This window comes from Medicago truncatula, chromosome 2 (assembly GCF_003473485.1).
Source record: "Medicago truncatula cultivar Jemalong A17 chromosome 2, MtrunA17r5.0-ANR, whole genome shotgun sequence".
Taxonomy (NCBI): domain Eukaryota; kingdom Viridiplantae; phylum Streptophyta; class Magnoliopsida; order Fabales; family Fabaceae; genus Medicago; species Medicago truncatula.
The window spans coordinates 11,160,884-11,184,787 of record NC_053043.1 but is presented as its reverse complement, the minus strand read 5'-3'; the positions used below and the strand labels follow the sequence as shown (position 1 = coordinate 11,184,787).

Below are 23,904 nucleotides of genomic sequence, written 5' to 3'. Positions count from 1 at the left end.
TGTGATCTATTGCTTGACCAACAATAATTGATAAAATGTTTCCATCCAAAAAAAAACAAAAAAGAATGGGCTAAATGAATATAATACAAGTCCTATACTTGTCAATCATCACGTTGACATTCCAACAAATAAAAGAATGTTAGTTCTTTTTCTGAAAAAACATAAATATGTTTCAGTTTACTAGATAATAATCTTTCAAGCTATATCAAGTAATAGACAATGACATTTAAACCAAAATTACGTTTGGTTTAAATTTTTCAAGCTTTCATCTGCATAAATAGTTTATTTATTTTGGAGTTTCATTGAATGAGTTGTAAAATATTGTTACTATAGATTTAAGGGTATCTGGATTCAGAACATTTATTAAATTTACAATGAATAAATTAGCTATAAAACACACACACAATTAATTAAGAAAATAATTTAAAAGTGAAAATTGGGTAAGAGAAAATTATTGTCAATAGTGGTGACACTAATATCCATATTACAACATATGAGATTTGAACTCCTTCCTTCACGATCATAATAAAGTCAAGTTTTTGTATAATTTAAAATTTAAATATTTTCACAATCATGTTTAGGATGTTATTAGAATTTCTTTTCAAAAAGAATTATAATTTTTTAACAAAAACATGTATTAAATATGAATTTTTAATTTCTCAGATAAACTTTTTTTATTTTCTTTCTATGTTCTTACTCTCTTTTTTTTAACAGTAAAAGTTAATTTCTATTAGAATATAAAGAGAAAAGTACAAAGAGTACTTGTCTCATCAAACAGGTTAAAGTATATGGGGTGCTAAATCGGACATGGGTTCGGTGTTGTACAAAAGCACAAAGTTAGACATCATTTTTAGCATAGTTGAACGATCTCGACCGTTAATTCAGATCAAACAATCCTTATCTCTTACAGTGCCGTGTTGTAACAGAAGGAAATCCAAGTTTGTACTTGAACCCACCAACAACAATTAGAAATTATCGTTAAAGAGTCTCACATCAGATAAGAGATGACCTGACAATGTGTTTATAAGTTGGTGCAGTCCTCGCCTCATAAGTTGGTTTTGCAAGGTTGTGTTATACTCAACCATAATTTTATAGATGGTATCAGAGTCTCCTCCATGATTCATTGGACCATCTGCTATCAGATTTCCGCTATCGAGCCACCCACCATTTATATTCACGCTCCAGATGTCTAGTCCTCGCATGAAGGGGGTGTGTTAAAGAGTCTCATATCGGATAAAAATGGTTTAACAATGTTTTTATAAGTCGGAGCAATCTTCACTTCAGAAGCCATTTTTTAAAATTTTAATAAACTAAACCATAATTTCTAAGAACTACCATTCCAAAAAAAGCATAAGGTTGGAAAACAGTCATAATACATACAAAGTCTTCCCTTTTTCCTAGCTAGAAGGAAAAAAAAATATCAATTTTCTAACTGCTAATATAATTATAGCCACATTAATTACTTCTAAAATAAAAAATCTGTTGTGAATCCGGTTGAAACTCACACCAATGAAAAACAAAGATGTGTGGAGCAAGAGATAGTGGTAATCAATGAACAAAATGGTTTCCAAGCAACAACAACAAAAACAGCCCTAGACTAGTGTAGAGCAAAACCACACAAAGAGATACCAAAGCAAAACAAGATAAGGAAGAAAGGAAGAACAAAACACCAAGAAGATTGTTGACCCAGTTCAGCCAATATGGCCTAATCTGGGGGAGAGAGCAGCTCTCCAATCCAATATGATGAAAGTGTTACAAAGGGTTACAAGAAACAATAGCTTGCAAGCTTACACAAGAACAAACCCTAGATTCTACCCTTTGGTGTTTCCCCACTCTCACAATATGAACCCTAAAAGAGAAGACACTAGAGGAAGCTTTAGATCCTTCCAACTAATGTACTCCTCACTACCCAAGGTGATTACAATGTTTTTCCCAACCCAAGAGACACTCTCTACAAAGACACTCAACCCTTTGGTTCCCTCCTTTGTAATCCAAGTTTCTCTCTCTAAGCTCTTCCAAGCTCTTCTACAAATCTGCACAAGAACACAATATATGCTAGTCTTCCTCTGAAGAAATCGTGCCACGATTTCCAGATCGTGTCACGATTTGCGTACAACCCAAGGTTTGACCAGTCCTTATCAGTGATACTTAACGAGCAAGTTTCTAAATCGTGTCACGATTTCCCAAGATCGTGCCACGATTTGGCGTCCTGCAAACTAGCTCACGGCACCTTGAAATCGTGTCACGATTTCTCTGTTCTTCCAGACCACAAATTTGAAGCCAATATCAACATTTCTCCACCTTGACTTCTAATTTGGTGGTGATGTCAGTTTAACCATCAACCACCATGCTGCTCTCTCCAAAAGGGAATTACTCTTCGACAAATTTGATCAAGTCCAAGCAATGCTTGAATCTTGATCTAGGTAATGACTTGGTGAACAGATCCGCCGGATTCTCCTCCGATGCCACTTTTTCAACCACAATCTCTTTTGATTCAATCATTTCTCTAACAAAGTGCAAGCGAATGTCAATGTGCTTTGTTCTCTCATGATACACTTGATGATTTGCCAAGTGAATGGCACTTTGACTATCACAATGTATCCTCACACATTCTTGAGTAATTCCTAACTCACCAATCATCCCTTTCAACCATATGGCCTCCTTCACACCTTCAACAAGTGCGATGTACTCCGCTTGAGTTGTAGATAATGCCACCACGGATTGTTGATTTGCCTTCCAACTAATAGCCGTGCCATAAAGAGTAAACACAAAACCCGATAAGGATTTTCTAGTGTCCACATTGCCCGCATAATCCGCATCAACATACCCCTCCAAAGCGTCTTCATCTTGAGCTGCTCTTGTGTACTTCAAACCGCCCTTCAAAGACCCATTCAAATACCTCAATACCCACTTCAAAGCTTGCCAATGCACAATACCCGGATTTGCCATAAACCGACTTACAATGCTAACCGCATAAGCTAAGTCCGGTCTACTACAAACCATTCCATACATGATGCTTCCAACCCCACTTGCATAGGGAGTACCTTCCATCAATTGCTTCTCATCCTCGGATTGAGGACATTGTTGTATGGACAACTTTGTGTGGTGCCCCAAGGGAGTGCTCACGGTTTTAGAGTTTGACATTCTAAAACGCTCCACCACCTTCTTCAAATAACCAAGTTGAGATAAGAAAAGTTCGCCTTTGTCACGATTCCTCACGATATCAATCCCAAGAACTCTCTTCGCCGGACCAAGATCTTTCATCTCAAATTCACCATTTAACCTTTCTTTGAGCTTCATAATCTCATCCTTGCTAGAGCTCGCCATCAAGATATCATCAACATATAAAAGAAGGTAGAGAATGACTTTCTCACTCTTCTTCAACATGTACACACAAGAATCATATCCGCTTCTCACAAAACCGGTCTTCAAAAGAAATTCATCAAACCGACGATACCATTGCCTAGGGCTTTGCTTCAACCCATACAAAGATTTCTTCAAAAGACACACCTTAGACTTGTCCTCCACAAAACCTTCCGGTTGCTCCATGTAGATTGTCTCTTCAAGGTCGCCATGTAAGAAAGCGGTCTTCACATCCATTTGTTCCAACTCAAGATTGAATTGATTCACGATAGCCATAAGTATCCTTATGGAACAATGTTTCACCACCGATGAAAAGATCTCGTTGTAGTCGATCCCTGATGAGAGTCTGTCACATCACATTTTTTAAAGTCATTTTAATAGGTTATTAATCTATTTTATTAGTTTAATAGTTAATTTATAGTCATTAATTATCTATTTTGAATTATTGAGTCATAGTGTATTATTATTATTATTATTATTAGTCATATGAAATAAAAGGCTCATGGTTGGGCCCATTTAGAGAATTAGCGTGGCATTAGAAGAGCCAAAAGCACGTGACTGGCCGGGCTTAAAGGAAAAGAAAGAAACTAGGTCACAATGTTATATAAAAAGGCATCAGCACACAACTAAGGGGATTTTTTCACGTTTTGCGGCCATGGGACAGCAGGCGGCAGTATCACATTTTTGGGAGAATTTTGGTTTGGCATTTCTAGAAAGAAACACAAGGCAAGGGAGTTAAGAGTAGATTCAACCCAAGATTCATTGAGACATCATGAATCTTGTCATAGAGTCTTCATCTTTTCTTCATCCTTTGCAAAGCTATCATAGACATATGTAGCTACATCTACCTTTGTGGGTTTTGAGGTATTCAAACAAGTCATTATGTAAACTCTTGATCTTTTGATATATGATTCCAGCTATTTATTCAATATTGTTGTTATTCTTGTGTTTAATGTTTTATTGAGATTCAAAATGATATTGACAAATACTTTTGGATTTAAGAAATAGAATAACAATCTATCTTAAGTTATCACTCTAGACATAGATGTTAATATTTGATAATCGCTTTTAATCTAGAACTTAATGCTTTTGGATAATTTAATCGGTTGGGAAATCGTCGATTAAACTATCCAATCGACTTTGTGATCGTTTAAATGTTTGGGAAATCGATGTTTAAACGATCCCTTAGAAATAACGATATCATTTGGACACGAATGATATTGTCGAGTGATTGTGATAATATCGTTTAAAAAGCTAGAATCTGTTAATTGATCGAGAGATTGCAGCTGTTACGCTTGGTTGATATCTCTATCCCCAAGCGAAATGGTCATATCCCTTCTTTATTTATTTTATGTCAAATAGTTTATATAGTTTACACAAACAAACATTTTAAATCCATACACTTAGAACAATATTGATTGTTGAATGGCTTGAATATCGCGCTAGTCCCTATGGAGACGATATACATAAAAATACTTACTTTTGATTGATAGAAAAATACTACATCAATCCCCTCCACTTGAGTGAAACCCTTGGCCACAAGTCTTGCTTTGTACCTTGGACCTTCAACACCCGGAATGCCATCCTTTTTCTTGAAGATCCACTTGCATCCAACTACCCTTTGGTGATTAGGTAGCTTCACAAGTTTCCAAGTTTGGTTCCTTTCCAATGAATCCATCTCTTCATTCACCGCCTTCAACCAATACTTGCTCTCTTTGCTCTCAAATGCCTCCTTGAAGTTTCTAGGCTCCGAGTCTTGCACATCTTCAGCCGCATTTAGAGCAAAACACACCAAGTCCACATAACCGAATCTCTTAGGAGCCGTAATGGTCCTTCTTTCTCTATCTCTAGCCAAGAGATACTCCGGATCCACTACCGGTTGAGTTCCACTTGTATCCGATGTCGAAGCTTCATCTTCTACATCTTCTTCTTCATCATTTGGAAGCTCCACCTCAAACTGAGTTTTCTCCACCATAGTTTCCGGTACTTGAGTCTCTAGGTCTTTACACTTCATCCCCATACGGGTCTCATCAAAGGTAACATCCCTACTAATCAAGACTTTTGATCCTCCACTAGATTCCAATTTCCACAACTTGTACCCCTTCACACCTTCCGGATAACCAATGAAGACACATTTCAAAGCTCTAGGCTCAAGCTTGTCTTGCTTGATATGCGCATATGCCAAAGCTCCGAAAACCTTCAAAGAGGAGTAATCTGCCGGTTTCCCACTCCATACCTCCATAGGTGTCTTGAAGTCTATCCCCGTTGATGGACATCTATTGATCAAATAAGCAGCCGTTGTCACGGCTTCACCCCAGAAACTCTTAGGTAACCCAGCTCCTAGAATCATACACCTCACACGCTCCAAAAGAGTCCTATTCATGTGTTCAGCAAGACCATTTTGTTGCGGTGTTCTCGGTACGGTTCTATGCCTCTTGATTCCTTTCAACCTGCAAAACTCATTAAACTGCTCTGAAACAAACTCCAGGCCATTGTCAGTTCTTAAACCTTTTAGTTTAGTTCCCATTTGATTTTCTATGAGAGTGTGCCATTCTTTAAACTTTTCAAATGTGTCACTTTTGTTTTTCAAAACAAAGACCCACACTCTCCTAGAATAATCATCAATGATAGAAAGAAAATAGGAACCTCCCCCATGAGTAGGAGTCTTAGAAGGACCCCAAAGATCCGAATGCACATACTCAAAAGGCCTACTAGAATGATGCATGCCACTTCCAAACTTCACCCTATGTTGTTTGCCTAGTATGCAATGCACACAAAATTCTAGCTTGTCCAATTTATCTTTCCCTAGCAAACCTTGTTTAGCTAGTTCAACTAAACCCCTTTCACTAACATGCCCCAACCTCAAATGCCACAATTCAGAATTATTATGAGATGCAACACTAGCTACCGATGCATTATCAATTACTATGGAACCATCTAAAATGTATAAACCATTCATTTTAGACCCCTTAACCGTAATCAATGCATCATGCGAAATTTTACAAACCCCATGCTCAATTTTAGTGCAATAACCTAGATTATCAAACATGCTTAGGGAAATTAAATTACGCTTAAGTTCGGGAACAAACCTCACATCCCTTAAAAGGAATTCACGGCCATCAAACATCTTTAGACGAACGTTGCCCATGCCTTGGACTTTGCAAACTTTGTTATTTCCGAGTCGAACAACTCCTCCTTCTTTTAGAGTCAAAGTCTCAAAATATTCCTTTCTAGGACACATGTGATAAGAGCATCCCGAGTCCAAAACCAAACTCTTCTCCGGTTCCCAACTTGTAACCACTAGTGCACCCGCACTCTCATAACCTTCTTCATTTGAAGCCTCCGCAACTTGAACCGAAGGACTAGCATCGCCCACCTTATCCGGACAATCCTTCTTGAAATGACCTTGCTTGTGACAAAGAAAGCATTTATACTTTGATTTGTCAAAACCCTTGGACCTAGACTTGGACCTCGACTTCCCCTTGCCTTTTCCTCTATGCTCATTCCTCCCTCTTGTAACATTCAAGCCTTCACTACCTTCATCAACCTTCATGTCCTTGAACTTGGTCAATTCCTTGGTTCTCAAAGCCGCTTGGATCTCCTCCAAAGTAGTAGTGCCCTCCTTACCATAAAGGATGGTATCCTTGAAATGCTCAAAAGACTTTGGTAATGAACAAAGTAACAACAAGGCCTTATCCTCATCTTCCATGTTAACTTCAATGTTGGCCAAATCATCAAGAATTTTGTTAAACTCCGTCAATTGCTCCGAGATTGATTTAGACTCCACCATCTTGAATGAATAGAGTTGTTGTTTCAAGAGTTTCATATGAGCCAAAGATTTCGTCATATACAATGACTCCAACTTAGCCCACATCGATGCCGCGGTAGCTTCTCTCGCGACATCCCTTAAGACCTTATCTCCGAGACATAAGACAATGGCACTCTTTGCCTTGTCTACCATCTCACACTTCTCCTCTTGTGTCAAAGTTGCCGGCATAGCCGCTTCACCCTTCAATGCTTCTACACATTTTTGTTGTGTCAAAACCGCTTGCATCTTAACCTTCCACAACCCGAAATCATTACTTCCGGTGAACTTCTCGATGTCCCACTTTGAACCCATGATACCAACTATCAATAGCGCCTATGCCCCACGGTGGGCGCCAATTGTTGTGAATCCGGTTGAAACTCACACCAATGAAAAACAAAGATGTGTGGAGCAAGAGATAGAGGTAATCAATGAACAAAATGGTTTCCAAGCAACAACAACAAAAACAGCCCTAGACTAGTGTAGAGCAAAACCACACAAAGAGATACCAAAGCAAAACAAGATAAGGAAGAAAGGAAGAACAAAACACCAAGAAGATTGTTGACCCAGTTCAGCCAATATGGCCTAATCTGGGGGAGAGAGCAGCTCTCCAATCCAATATGATGAAAGTGTTACAAAGGGTTACAAGAAACAATAGCTTGCAAGCTTACACAAGAACAAACCCTAGATTCTACCCTTTGGTGTTTCCCCACTCTCACAATATGAACCCTAAAAGAGAAGACACTAGAGGAAGCTTTAGATCCTTCCAACTAATGTACTCCTCACTACCCAAGGTGATTACAATGTTTTTCCCAACCCAAGAGACACTCTCTACAAAGACACTCAACCCTTTGGTTCCCTCCTTTGTAATCCAAGTTTCTCTCTCTAAGCTCTTCCAAGCTCTTCTACAAATCTGCACAAGAACACAATATATGCTAGTCTTCCTCTGAAGAAATCGTGCCACGATTTCCAGATCGTGTCACGATTTGCGTACAACCCAAGGTTTGACCAGTCCTTATCAGTGATACTTAACGAGCAAATTTCTAAATCGTGTCACGATTTCCCAAGATCGTGCCACGATTTGGCGTCCTGCAAACTAGCTCATGGCACCTTGAAATCGTGTCACTATGCCAAAATCGTGTCACGATTTCTCTGTTCTTCCAGACCACAAATTTGAAGCCAATATCAACAAAATCGAATCACGAGTGATATCATTTACTCTAAAGTAGCATGAGCACAATGGAGAAAAGGAAAAGCAAAATTACATATAACTTTCAACATAAATGTAAATAAATTATTTCATGTGACATTGAAATTCAAAGTAACTTTAACAACCGATGACAAGAGGTAAATTGGAAAAACCTAATTCCCAATCACACTCTTCTTGTTTTATTTTAAGTAAGTAGTTTACAATATATAGTTTACCCTTCCAAGCACGTTAACTAATTTAGAATGAGCTTAAAAGTTCATCTTTTGATGCACCACCAGATAATCCAGAGGAATCTGCATTAATAAAATTACATTGCAACCTAATTTCCCCTTCATTACCGGTTAGCACACTAATATTAGCCATTTTAATCATGGACACCCTAAAATTCTCAAAGAAGAGAGCTTGGTTGCTACTAAAGCTATTAACAATAGCAATGGTATCTGCATTAGGAGTTGAGAATAACTCTTGATCACTTTGAAGCAAGCCTTTGTGGCTTTGAAGATTGGAGTAGAATTTGTTGTCAAATTGATTTGGTGTAGTAAGGTCCAAATTGGTGAGATTGTTCCCTGTTCCATTTTGGGGACATATCTCACGCAATGTTTGTAAGTAAGTTGTGTTTAGAGTTTGATCAGGATTTCCAGTGCTATTGAAATTGTATAAACGATTAATGAAGGTGCTACACTTAGCTCTTCCAAATGTATGAGCACCTGGACATATATAAAATTGTTAGAATTCCAGGTTACATATATGTTGCATAATATTTCTAAGAGTTTTAATTACAATGTAAATTAGTTTTTGAACGATTTTTATTAAATTGATTATATGCAATACCTGAGAGTGTAACTAAATCTGTAGTGTTGAGACCTTGAACAAGAAATGCAGCTTTAAGTTGATCCAATGTGAAAAAGGGTGCTGGAAGGTTTTGATTTGCAAGGGCTTGGTTTGCTGTTAAACTATCCCTTCTTCCCAATGGAATTTGCCATGAGGGACCTCCTCCCTGTTCATAAACCAATATATTAATCACTAGTTTAAGATGGATATGTGAGAAGGAAAAAAGAATACAGAAAAATAAAAGTGGCCATATGGAAGCTGCAGTTTTTGTTTTGATTGTCACTTCAAAATTGCATAAATATTTGGCATATACTAGTTGTGTTATCTCTCTATTACAAAGATAAAACTTTCTTTAATAATTAGTAGATTGTTCTCTGAATATAAGCCCTCATTAGAGAAAAGAATACCTCTTATTAATATTATTTTGTGTCTTGGAAGATGGAAAAAAAAAATCATAGCTGAAGACATTCGTACACAAAATAAAACATTATATATTACACATTTTTTTTAAATATAAGTGAAAATAATAAAATGAGCATATATAACGGGATGGAGGTAGTCATGTTAGTAGGTTAGTTTTGAATCTTGATCTCTCTTCTCAAACTCCTTCCAAGTTCCAACGTCAACTAGTTGAACTATGCCGATTTGTGGAAAAAAAGACTTAAGTTTATGAGAAGAGTTCAATTAAAATGACCGATCTTTTAGGTGAGAGAGAATCATGACTTATGTATTATATTGAGAATTTTAATCTAATAAAATTAAGTTTGATTCATCATAACATTGCCTCATCTTTTAAGGGCTAAAGTTTATGGTGGTTTTCACTCTTTCATAATTGACATAATGATAGTTATTTCCCTTTGACGACTTCATTCGCCTTTCAGTCTTCAATGGAGTGCCTTAGTCTAATCTATAGATAGTTATTTTCGTGGTTCAACTTTCAATAAAATGACCAACAGTACTAGTTAGGATTTAAATTGGTAATGAGGAGAGTTCAACTAAATATTAATTTGGTATAGAAGAGTCTCTCAAGACTTAATTTTATCATATTAAACGCTTTTATTTACCATGAATCGTAGATGCTCCCTTAACAAGTTCAACATTAGCTTTAGTCAAACAAAAGGTTCAACATTAGCTAGGCGTGATTATTAGAGTCCAAATAAATTATTTATATTAGTTGATGATCAAATGTACTTCTTTTTTTTATGTTTTGTTTTCAGGTCAACTTTTGCTCATTTGTTGATCTGATCAAAGCCAGTGAGGTTCAATTTTAACTATGACATTAATTATTTTTAGTATATGTAGGATCAAGTTGAGGTCCTGTCAATTATTTTAGTGAGCAAAATAGATTAATTAGTCAAACTATTCCTCGTTACCCAAAGTTATCACTATAAAATTAAAAATTCACCCTGCAAAAGAAAACAATAAAACTATTTCATATTGCCAATAGTAGTTTCAAGTATCATGTACGATTGATAATTAACTATATACATTAATTAATGTTCGTAGAGAATGGAAATTTTCCAGATATTAAAAAAAAAAAAACATTAAATTTTTGTAATAATTTATCTATATAATTAGCTAGGTAGAGCTTAGGTCAGTTGGTTAGGACAACGCATAATATATGTGAGATTGAGCTCCGGACACCACAAAAAAAAAGCTAGGTAATAAAAAAAAATTGATGAAATTAATGATAAAACATACCAGAACAGAAGCTACTTGAGCTGCAATAGTAAGAATATCAGCACAAGAAACAGTGGCTGGACATTCATTTTCAACTGCTGTCTTGATTTGGTTTACAACATCCAAACCCCTTAATGAGTTTATGTTTGGAAGTGCATCTTGCTCACTTACTATGGTATTAGTGTTGTTCAACAAAACTGATCCATCACAACCCTGTCACAAACATGCATAGATAACAACTTTGTTATAAGACTTTCATTTGTGTCTTCACCACTAAAAGACAAAAATCTATGCAAACACTACTTTAAAAAAAGATCTTTGTTACAAACATGTTTTTTTAGTAACACAAATAAAAGTGTTCATTATATATAGTGTTCATTCAAATAAAAGTGGGTTTTGTGTTAGGTCTAGTATAAGAAATTTAAAAAATCATGATCTATATATAGGAAGAGCTTTATAAGGATTAACAAAAAGTAATTAACAATTAATTAATAACATACTTGAACAAAGCAATCATGGAAATGAAGCCTAATGAGACTGGCACCAATACGTGGATCAGTGAGAGAAGCCTCAAATATGACTCTAAACACAATAGGGTATAGAAATGGACATGTTTGGCTGTAAAATGAGGGACTAAGCTGAGCATACCCAGCATGCATCAAGACTGCACACCAAAATACCACCCCTAGTACATTTATGGAACCCATTTTTTTGTCTTGTGCCTTAATTCTATAATTAAGTTTGTTTTATGAATTAACTCATCAAGAGTCCTATTTATAATGAGAAATTGAGTTGGTTTCTTGTCAAATTGGAGATCATGCATGTACATGTTTTTTTTATCAACTTATTTAAACGGCACCTATTAATAATTTTTATGGAAGACTTTTTAACAAGGGTGGAGATCAACTTGCTAAGTTTTGTTAGTTACTTCACTTAATATCTCTTGGTAGACACTAAATTTCATTGATACAATTGTTGAATATTGTTATATTATCTTAATCATGCATACCAAAAATTATAAGCTTCTTCAAAAAATAATTGAATATTAGTAGCTATAATATCGATCCTACGGTAATTATCTTATTTATAATTTAATTTAGAAAGTATATGATTGAATTGAACTTACTAAGATTAATAGAGGAAGAAGAAATTATTATTTATAACGAGGATATTAATGAACATTTACAACTTTGTTTAGATGATATTATTTTGAACTCCGTACATTGAGATTATAATGTCAAACATAATATAACTAGAGTTGTCGTGTCTAATCTCTTATCTTTAGCATATTGAACACACTCTTAATATTCACTATACTATTCAATGACATTTTATAAACGTAATTAGAACATTATAAAAAATAAAATAAAATAAAATAAAACCTTTAAAAAAAATCAGCTCAAAATTAGATTTCTATTACAAATTTTGGCGGTCTCTTTAAGTGCTGCGGAAAATGATGACATTGTTGCAAAAATTGCAGATCCGGTTAGCGCTTCACAATTTGCAAGTGCTTGATGATCTTGAACAAAGGTCAGAGTTCTTGATGATATCACATGGAATACTCACAAATCTTGTACAGCAGTGGTGGTTTATTCATGTGATCCATTGGCTTCATTTGCAAGGCATAAAGGTAATTGCTCACAATTGTTCACCAATGTCTTATTCAAGTGAACAAAGTAAAAATGTTAAAGGAATAAACGGTACAGTCCTGTTCATGCACCTAGTAGTGATTGGCAATTCTCCACAAGGATTTTTTTTTTATATTGAAGGTCTAAAACAAAAAAAATCGTAAAATTACAATGACGGAATCCCAAAAAAAAATTTACAAGGGGGAAAACCGAAAATGACCTATATTATAGGGGGTAAAACACTATTAACCCTAATTTTTATTATATTATTTTTATGAAGTATTCATGTGTTTATCATTATGCTAAAGAAAAAATAGGAGATATTGAATGAAAAGTGTTTTATGTAGTATTAAATTAAGTTGATGAAATTCCCGTGAGCTTAACTCATTTAGTAGGGATATCGCATATTATATGCAGGAGTCGGGGTTCGAACCCCGGACACTCCACTTCTCCACAATTAAATTGTGTGAGCTCTAACCATTAGGTACTTAACCAAAAAAAAAATTAAGTTGATGAATATTAATCAAGTATTAGAAGTAGTTGGAATTATTATATACACCCTCCGGTCACTTTTATAAACAAAAATTAACATTAAAATTCATTTAATTAATTATGTATATAGTCTTTATTATAGACCACATACATCATTTAATGAATCAATCTAAAATATTGATTTTTACTTATAATAGTGATCAGAGGTTGTATTTATATAAACCAATGGTCTAGTGTTGGGTTCATTTCTTGGGTTTGGCTCAAAAATCTAAATATTTTATTTGTTATTGCTACAAGAATTCATTCATTTGATAGATCTTTTGATCATTTTGTTAAATGTTGATTTTTACTTATAATAATATAATAGTGATCGGATGATGTATTATATATATATATATATAAACCAATGGTCCAATGTTGGGTCATTTCTTGGGTTTGGCTCAAGAATATTCATATTATATTTGCTATTGCTACAAGAATTAATTCATTTGATAGATCATTTGGTCCTTTATTGCCAAAGTTTCAATAGATATTCATTTGTATGATAAAATTGGAAATAAAATTTGGATTGAAAGAGAAAGGTATGTTTTTGTTCACAATGTCATGGTTTTTTACAACTTGATGTAACGTTTTTCCTTTTTTGTTCATATATTGTTATATTTTATATTATAGTAGGAAAGACTAGGTTAGGAATAGGATTCACTATGTTGAATTTTCCTCATTTATAAAATATACATTAGCGTGTGGTTAAAGCTCGTATTATTCAACAAAATCAAGCTTTGGTTGTTAATAGTTACAATTCTTCACACAAAAAACAAAAGATTATGATGAAAATTGAAGACGTGCTTGACAAGTTCATACATGTACACCAACTATTGGAAAATCTTATCAGTGTTGAAAATTTTCACAATATTGATTAATACTTTAACAAGATCTAAGAAAACACGTTATTATCTCTAGATTTTGTATAACAATGTATACGTTCCAGTGATATGTTGCTTGACCAAAGTGATTGATAAAAGATCCTATATTTCCTTCAAAAAAAAGATCCTATATTTAACAAAGAATGGGTTAAATTAATGTATAAAAGAGGAAAGTCTTATGATTCCAATATTACGCCCCAATCAACTCGTCATTCCAACAGCCAATATCTGATTCAAAATTAATTGAATAGAATAATTAAGATAATGCAATTTAATTTCTTGTGAATCAACGTATAATGATATTAGCAAAAAAAAACGTATAAGGAACAATTCATTACTTTTTCTGTGAAAAAAAAAAAAAAAGGTAGAGTAATATGGGGAACCACCCCCTCACCTTAATTTTTTTATCAAAAATAAATAAAAAGTAATACTTGCGATTTAATGGTATTTTTGTATATGCACAAATTTTTTCACAATAGTTTAATATTGCTGTTTCCCCTTTAAAAATAATGAATGACTTAATGACAATTATCTTTATTAAAATGACTTCAATAATATATAATAAAATATATGAAAGTACGTGGTTTTCGATCATTTGATGATATGCAACATGGATTTATTTGAAGGTTGAAAGTTCCTAACTAAATTTCCATCGTGGCAATGATATAGATGTTGAATAGTGGGAAAATGACATGGAATTCGGTTTAAAAAAAAAATAGTGGCTTTATAGTAAGATCATTACTTTTTCTAATTTATGAGTTTCTCTTGCGTTATATTTAAATTCTAAAATATAAAATGTTTTAACGTCTTTTAAAATTTTTTATTGAATACTTATGTCGTTCAAATTCTATAATTCAAATAGTATAGAGCGCATAAGAAATCAATAGAAGGTAAAAGAAGAAATTTTATCGTAATAATAAGTAATAACATAGTCCATGACAATTGTAGTGTGGATTTTATCCAACTAGAAAGAAGAAGAAAAAAGTGTGTATTTTTTAATAAGGATAGACAGTTTATCCTCGTTTGTTGCTTTATTTTTTTCTTCTATAATTGCTAACCACAAAATTCATATATATTATCTAAGAAAAATGTTAACAATTGTTGTTATGGCAGCTCAACTAGCAAAATGCCGAAATTGTTAGGTCAGATGTCATGATCGGGATTCGAATCCTGATACATCTACTTGTATGTGTGAGTTTATAATAGCTTTGCCATTTCGTCTATCTACCAAAAAAAAAAAGTGAAAATTTTAATTTGAAAATTATCCACTCAAAACATTGAAATAACAAAAAAGTTATTCTTTTTACATAAAATTTATTAATTATTTTTATTTTAGAATCTTTAACAAGTGTCTTAAGGGCATTTGTTAGCATCACCCTTTTCTTAAAGAGAAATGATATCGTTCATTTTATAATAACTTTTGTGATAACTTTTTCTCTCATACCCACATTATTTTTTATTTTATTTCTTTGTTGTTTTGATTTTCTTGTAAATACCTACTTTTTCCTTGTAAATTATGGTTGTCTCATAAATTATCAACCAAATTGTTGTTCAAATAACACCCCTCATATAAGACTTTGATAATAAACACACTTTAAAGTCTCAAGCCAACACTATCAAACCAACTTTAATGACAAAATTCTTATACTATTAAGTAATAATGAGAAGTAGGTGGTTACCAAAAAAATAAAATAATGAGAAGTAGGAAGTTGCGGGTAACTAGAACTCGCACCGAAACATATTAAATAGGCTTAATTACACTTTTGGTCCTCGTGTTTTGGCCTACTCACGAAACTGGTCATGCCCTTTTAAAACAGAACAAAACGGTCCTTCAATTATCATTATTGTTGTATTTTTCGTCCTATCTCCTATTTTCAAACTCCAGAAACGCAGATAAATGACAATTTTAGGCGGTTTTAGACCTACCCATATGCTCAACCATGAAATCAATAAGGAATAAAACATGTGGGCACAAGGAATCTATTATATTCAGCACACTAACCAAAAAAACCCTAATTTAAAACATATCTGAGAAATTAGGATTTTTTTGTTAGTGTGTTGAATAAAGTGGATTCTTTATACCCACGTGCTTTATTCCTTGTTTATTTCATGGTTGAACATAGGGGGTAGGTCTAAAACTGTCATTTCTCTGCGTTTTTGGAGAATAAAATGGGGGGTAGGACGAAAAATGCAACAAAAATGATAATTGAAGGACCGTTTTGTTCTGTTTTAAAAGGGCAGGACAAGTTTCGTGAGTAGGCCAAAACACGAGGACCAAAAGTGTAATTAAACCTATTAAATATTATCGCAGCTTTTTACCATCTAATTTCTACTTACATAATCTCTTCTTCTTTTTTTAATAACTATGTTATATGTACGAAACTTTCACGTCGAAAAATCTATAAAACACAGAAGAGAGATTCAGCTCTACCAATTGTTTCATTTGTTACCTATAGCTAATAGCTAATATAAATGAAGACGTCCCATTTTAGTTTTTATGAAATTTTGTTTAAAATTAATTTGATTTTGATTAAATTACAAGTATATATAAATAATAGATATTTTACACTTTTATATTGTAACAGACTCTACCTATCATTTTCAATGCTAAAAACAATAGAACAAATATAGTATCTTTCAAAAAAAATATAATAAATATAATATAAATTCTTATCTTTTTGAATGAAACCAACAAAACAGCATTGTTATGATCAATTTGCTTAAGGGTATAATTGAAATGAGAAAAAATCAGCCGAAAACAATCTATTTTCTTTATATATAGTATAAGATATAGATACAATTCTAATTATATGATACAAACACACATTTTACTTATTTGAATTATATAATCCAAGATATCTCAATATTAACCATCATTGTGGTTAAAACTTGATCTGAAGGGGGCTCAACATGCTTCAGACTTTATTATATGTAATGTTAAGTTTGGTTTCATAGTGTGTATGTTCCGAAAGATTTTGAAACAAAATTAAATAATTTAACGACAAAACCCATGGATTTCCAAGTTGAAATAGGTTTTGGATTATATTTTTTTAAATTGTATAAAAAATTTCGGAAAATATAATCTGAACATGGATAAAATACAAATTTGCAGAGTGTGAGAAGTATATAGGTTGAAAAAAGAAATTCTCGTTTTATATAGGGTTTATTGGAAGGAAAATTATTTTTTTGACATAAAAAATTTCATAAAAATACAAGTAAAATACTTAAATACCTTCGGCGGTAGTTATCGGTAAAATACACTGCCGCTGAATTCATTTTTTCAGTTTATGCTTATTCCTTGTTTCCATAACTAACCATGATTTGATAAATAAGCCGATACTTTGTAATAGCCACACATAATCTACTAAGTTCTGTCATTGTTCTAATCCATGCTTATTTACGGTCAGGGTGAAATGGAATCCTTTTATTTTGCAGTTCTAATTTTGTAGTTTTTGATATCAAACCATGGTGAGTTACTTGATGAATAAAAAAAATTAAAAACTGAAAGATTGATGTTGTGAAAACGTGGGATGGAATTATATAAATTTTGCTGAGATTGATTGAATTCCAATTCCTTATTTCCATGATTGAGATTGAAAGAAAAAAAAAAAGGAGGAATTGTTGCTTCATTCACATATCTGTTCGATGGTTTTCCATTTGAATCACAAATAACATAAACCCATATTCTTTTTCACAAATTGTATCTTCTCTGTGCAAGGAGGAGTTGTTGAGTACTGGGTTTGTTGAGGTAGTTTTTCTAATTGGAAAAGGAAGAAGAAAATAAGACAGAGAAAAGGAATGGTACAGGAACGTGCAGGCCGTTGAGGGTAATTTTATCATTTACTTGTGTCAAAACTATTTCAACTAACATATTAATACACAACAATTCATTTTACACCCTAAAATAAGGCATTTCGATAGTGACGAAGCCACTCAAGGATAGGTATAAACCATGGCCACCCCATTAAAAAAATTGTGTACCATAGATTATGAAAATATCTTCCATCACTGATCCTAAGGACCGTCGCATTCGCGAATTTGATTTGTGTAATTTCTGTTTGGTTAGTTAGGGTTGGCTAAAATATGTTTTTCGTCCATGCAAATATAGCGAATTTGAGTTTTGGTTCCTGGTAAATTTTTTTTTTAATTTCATCCCTGCAAAATTTTTTGTTTTTTAAAAGGGAACTTCTACGGTACACCTCACAAATTGAGGTGTACCAGTACTCTTCCTCCATAAATTTATAAATTAACAATCATTTTATGAAATAAAAAGTTACTATTTGTCAATATTTATATTTCAGAAAACCATATTAAAAAATAATCATTAGAAAAACATAATTTCATTGTTTATAAAAATCATATTAAATTTTCAACATTTTCTCATAAAATATAAGCAATATTCCTTATTATGAGTAATACAAATTCAAAAAAAGTAAATTTTATTTCGTCGAAACTTTTGATAAATAAGATTTAATTATTATAATTATCAATAATTGGAAATAATTATTTTTTTTAAAAAAACAACTCTTTTAATTATTAATTTAACAATTTGGTGTACCGGTACACTCAAATATTTGGGTGTACCATAGAATTTGCCTTTTTAAAATAATCCTTTGGTCCACTTTCTTGCTTATTTGGCAGATTTTTGCTTAGGTGTCACTTGATGACTGTACCAACTTGTACATGTGGAATTTAAAAGAAATTAAATAAATTCTAAATAAATTAATAAATCTGAAAAATGTTTTTATAATAATTTCTTTTATTTGGCTTTCTTCTTCTCACGTGATGCCCACACCTCTTCTTTCTTCTTCCTCATCTTCATTTTATCATGTTCATCTTCTCATTCAAAGCCATAAAAAATGAACCCCAAAAATTCTTCTCTTATCCTCTTGTTGTTTTGATAAAATCTTCTTCAGCACTCCCTCTGGTTCCCCATTCGTTCTCACCGTGTATTCGTCATCGTCTTTACAGACGCAAACTGGTTTTTTCCTGGTGATGGTCGTCGGTACGGTGACGGTCTAGAATCCAAACGCGAGGAGGATGGGGCGTTAGGAGTAGAGGAGAGTTCAGATCTCGTCATTCCAATTTCTTGTTGTTGTTGTTGATGTTCCAAATTTGTTGTTGTTGTTGTTGCTGTTACTTCAAATTTGTTGTTGTTGTTGTTCCAAATTCCAACTTCTTCGTTAACGTCAACGGAATCGTGCTGCTTGATAGTGCCGGTGACAAATTCACGAAGTATCCAATCCCAAATTATTGAAGTGGGATTCTGATTTTTTTTTTCTTACTGAAATTGGAAGGAATTCCGAATTTTTACCATGATTATGAGTTTAAGAGATTTGGGGTTGATCGATTTTTGACAAATCTGAGATTGAGTAGATTGAGTTAGATAATTTTTCCTAAGTGAAAAAAATATAAAGGTTCTGGCAGGAAGAGGAGGAAGAAGAGGATGGAAGAGAATGAAAGATAACCCATATTTTAATTAATTAAAATTAATTAATTTATTTTTTAAAATTTTAAAATATATTATTTAGTTTTTTTAATATGTTAAATGACATAATTGCCATCTGGATGACACGTGGCCAACTTTACACAGTCAGCATTTGCCACGCAGGCAAAAATGAGACAAATCAGCAAGAAAGTGGGTCAAGAGACTATTTTAAAAAACAAAAAATTTTGCAGGGATGGAATTAAAAAAAAAAATATTTACCAAGGACCAAAAGCCAAACTCGCTATATTTGCAGGGATTAAAATCATATTTTAGCCGTTAGGGTTTTTTCATTTTGCGTTTTGGTGGTTACTGATCTATCAATGGTGGATCTGGATGTGGTTTTAATTGATGTTTGTGGTGAATGTTGTTGTGAGTTTTGATGCTTAATTTTTGTACATTTTTTGTATAAGGTTGTTGATGCAAAGAGCATCAACTTTATATTAACACCAAAAAACACCAAAAAGAAAGGGGACATAAAGCTTGAACCTTTCAACAATTTACAAACCTGAACATGATAAGCCTAACCTATCATAATCAGCTCTAACTTGTAAGTGAATCTCATTCATCCATAAAATAGAATTATAAGACATAGCAATATTTGCTAATTTATCGGTACATCAATTGAAGTGGGTTCTCAGTGTAGATTATTATTAAACTCGTGCATTTGCAGATGGACCTTTACGTGAGTCTGTGATAAGGACATTATGCCCCGCAATCCTCATAGCTATTGAAGCAAGGCTGACACTAGAACGTGGCCCCATATGGAAGAGTTCGCTGATGGTAACCCTAGTAGCTACATGATGAGCTGCAAAAACCTGCTCGTAATAAGCACGGGCAATCCTAGCTCGAGGATATTGGATCAAAATAGGTGCAGAAGCATAAGCAAGAGCCCTATGAACCATGGCTCCATTGTTGACCATTTTTTAGCAGAACCAATCTTTAGAGAGAAAGATGGTTCTTGAAAATTCGGCCAATATTTTTTAAAGCCCATATAACTTATAAGTACAAAAAAAATAAATTGCTCATATTATAATCTGTAATATATTAATTAAACTTTTTTAGGGATTATATAAACTAGTATTATCCGCATGAAGCACAAAAAAAAAATCCCTATCTTGTAAAAAATTATCATATTATAACCCATATTTTTGTGGTGATATAACTCATAATTTGTTAAATAAACTATTAATATCTGCACAAAATATAAAATAAATAAATCCTAGCTGAGTTGAAAAATCATCAACAGTGTGTGTCTAGAATGAAAACAATGAGCACATAAATAATTTAATCAAACTATTATCTAAAATTTATCTATCAATTTTTAAAAAAAAAAAAATGAATGAATTATCTATTAAATTTGACAAAAACTATGCTAAATTAAATATAATTAAAATGATATTTACTGAAGTAGAGAAACAAATTCTTTCAAGAAAACAAACAAACTGAGAAACAAATAAATAGTTAGAATTAAGGACAAAACTTACGTGAATTTTCTTATGTGTTTTTCATATAATTCATATTTCTTAGCTAAAAATACATTTTTTGTGCCTAACAAACTTTGAGAAAAATGTGGATTTCTAAAAATCATGAGTAGTTCAGTCATGAACAATGCGAAAAGCACCTACAGAAATACACATGAATTTTTTCGTGGAATTAAAATAAGGATAAAATTTATGTGTATTTTTTTAAGTGATTTTTTACATAAAATACTCATAAATATCTATGATTTATCAAAATACACGATTTTTCAAAAAATTTATGACCAAAAAAAATCAATTTTATGTGAAGTACCAAAACATATATGAAAATGCACCTAAGTATACTACTTAAAATAAAGATTTTTATAATAACAAATGTTAGTAATTAGTAGTTAAAAGAACAAAAAAAAATATAAATTAAAAATATCAAATGAATATAATAGTAATAATATATTTACGAAGATAAACAATAATAGTAGTAGTAACATTAATTAATGATGGAAAAAGTGGATAATTTAGCGAGTACACATAGATAAAATAATTTTTTTTTGAACAAACAAAAATGGAACTTATATATTAACAAATCGAAAAATCTTTGTAGTACAAGGTGTATCAAAGAGAGCTTAAAAAATTATAGATATACAAAGTCCAACAAAAACTTAGGCCAGACCCAAACAATTCAAGGGCCTTGACCACCACAAATCATAACCGAAAACAAAAATGATATTACTAGCTTTTAGCCAACACAAAGAGTTAAATATCCTAAATTAACAAATGCAAACACAAATGTAATGGTATACCTACAGGCAATTTAAAATGATACTTAAGATATGTGTTAGCATTGCATGCCCATAATAAACAAATGATAAGATTAACTAACATTTTATATGAGATATATAGAGAACCTATCATATGAGAATGACTTTGTTATATGAGAATGAATAAGAGGAATCATATTTGGACAATCAATTTTAAACAACTTTAGTGACAACTTTTTTTTCCTCTTTTCTTATCGGACAATAACAATAGAGGGAGAAAAAAAGAAGAGAGAGTAGAAGGACAATGAAGGAATGAAAGAGAAAGTTGTCACATAGTTGTTTAAAATGGTTGCTCAAATATCATTTCTTAATGAATAAATAGTTGAGATTAAAACATCACAATTAAGTGAGTCATGTGTCACTCTCATTTTCATTCAACTTTCTCTCTCTCACCTACAATCACCTATTGAATCCTCTTGCATGGAACACAAACACAGAAAAATCGCAATCAACAAGAATTAAATTTATGACAAAGAGTGTGATGCATTTTTTTATAGTCCTTTCATTCCTTTTTAAGTGTCATTTTGGAATATTAACATCAAAATAGTAAAGTGTGTTTTTATACATTTTCTTCCTATTATACCCTCATTTTAATCTACCAATATATTCATATTATTTTGCACACACTTTCTCTTTCCAATAAATTTAATATGTTATCTTTCTCTCGTAACAAACATTTGTTAATTAATATTTTTTTCTCCAACAAATTCCTTTTTGTTTTGCACACTCTCTTTCTCTCTTACGTAACAAATGATTGTCAATTTTTTAAATATTGTGCACATCTCTTTAATTAATTTAAGTCAATTTTCAATGAGTCTTCCACTCTTTCTACAATTTGAACATTCATGGAGTCTTTTATTTTATTTTTCTCTCAGATCTGTTCTTTTACTTTGCATTTGAAATTTTTAACAATTACTACTCATCTTATTTATGAATTTTAACTATTCATGGAACCATTATTATAGGTGACAAAATTTGTTTAAATTTTAAGATAGCAAGAAACAAACTTTGTTTAGAAAAACAAACAAACTTTGTTTAAAAAACAAACTTTAGTTTTTCAAATATATAACATTAATTAGTTTTATTAAAAAAGATCAGAGAAATTGACAAAAGGTATAATTAACAAATCATTCCCTTAAAATACAAAAACGACAGTTAAATAGAAACGTTAAATCCGCACCAGAACGACATTTAAAAAGGAACGGTGGGAGTAATTAATTTTTTTTTTTTACACATATTAGAATATTTAAGTGCATATCTATGATTTCTCAAAGTCGGAATATATAATGCAGTTTATCATCTACTACATTTGTTCCTAAATATAAGACCATTTTGAGAAGAAAAAAATTGTCTCATTTTATAAGACCTCTTTAATATTTTCAAGTACATTAATTAATTCTTTACCAGCACACCACTGTTTATTTTATATCTTTTTCTTCAATCAGCATTAAATACTATGCTGAAAATATACATTAACCCTCTCTCTTAAAGGATAAAATTGTAAAAACAATAGCAATTACAAACAAATTTATTACCACTTTCAATTTTCTTAATTCCCGTAATTTTGTTAAGATGACCCTATAATTAGGGACGGAGATAATATTAAGAAGTTTGGGTATCCGATTCTATGGCAGATGGATTTTATCTTACTCACACCGATTTAATTAGGGATAGCCGAACAACTGAAAATTGGTTAATTTAAGATTGATTTGAAAATAAAATATTAAAAGTGAATAACTTTGATTTTCCCCTTTCTTTCAAAAAAAAAAAACTTTGATTTTCCCCTTTAATTAAAACGATGTGTGATTGTTTCTTGTAAAATTTTACATCATTGATGAGTATGTGAAATTCGTTCTCATTTAGATTTGATTTAGTTCACCCCCTTTTCAAAAACACCAAAACGTTAGATAGTAATGTCAACATTTTGATCTCTCAAAAAAAAAGTCAACATTTTGAAAATAGTTAGAAGTTTTAAAAAAATTTATCGAATCGACTTTCTTATATATGTATATAAAAATTTACATCAACATATAAAAGCAAATATAACCCACAATGTGCGTACAACTATTTAACAAATTTATAAATATAAGAGAAAAAACTAATTAATAGAAACTTAAATTAATACTAATAGTTTTCATTTAATATTTTTTTAGGGGGGATTTCATTCAAATCTGTAAGCATTTCACAA

General features: G+C 32.1%; 1 protein-coding gene across 1 annotated transcript; it reads right to left on the bottom strand.

The window, feature by feature from the left end:
- Positions 1–8,440: 8,440 nt before the first annotated feature.
- LOC25486301 (peroxidase A2) lies at positions 8,441–11,632 on the bottom strand. The gene is made up of 4 exons (XM_013607550.3): positions 11,390–11,632; positions 10,911–11,102; positions 9,210–9,375; positions 8,441–9,085 (listed from the first exon to the last, which is right to left on the bottom strand). Exons 1-4 carry the CDS (start codon positions 11,594–11,596, stop codon positions 8,616–8,618), a joined length of 1,035 nt encoding a protein of 344 aa, XP_013463004.1. The 5' UTR covers positions 11,597–11,632; the 3' UTR covers positions 8,441–8,615.
- Positions 11,633–23,904: the final 12,272 nt, after the last annotated feature.

Bases quoted from the DNA above. Each gene is read 5' to 3' on its own strand.
- LOC25486301 (XM_013607550.3), bottom strand. From the start codon at position 11,596: ATGGGTTCCATAAATGTACTAGGGGTGGTATTTTGGTGTGCAGTCTTG. The intron at 11,103-11,389 runs GTATGTTATTAA...TGTTTGTGACAG, and splicing joins TCCATGATTGCTTTGTTCAA to GGTTGTGATGGATCAGTTTT. The intron at 9,086-9,209 runs GTATTGCATATA...ATATATGTCCAG, and splicing joins AGATTTAGTTACACTCTCAG to GTGCTCATACATTTGGAAGA.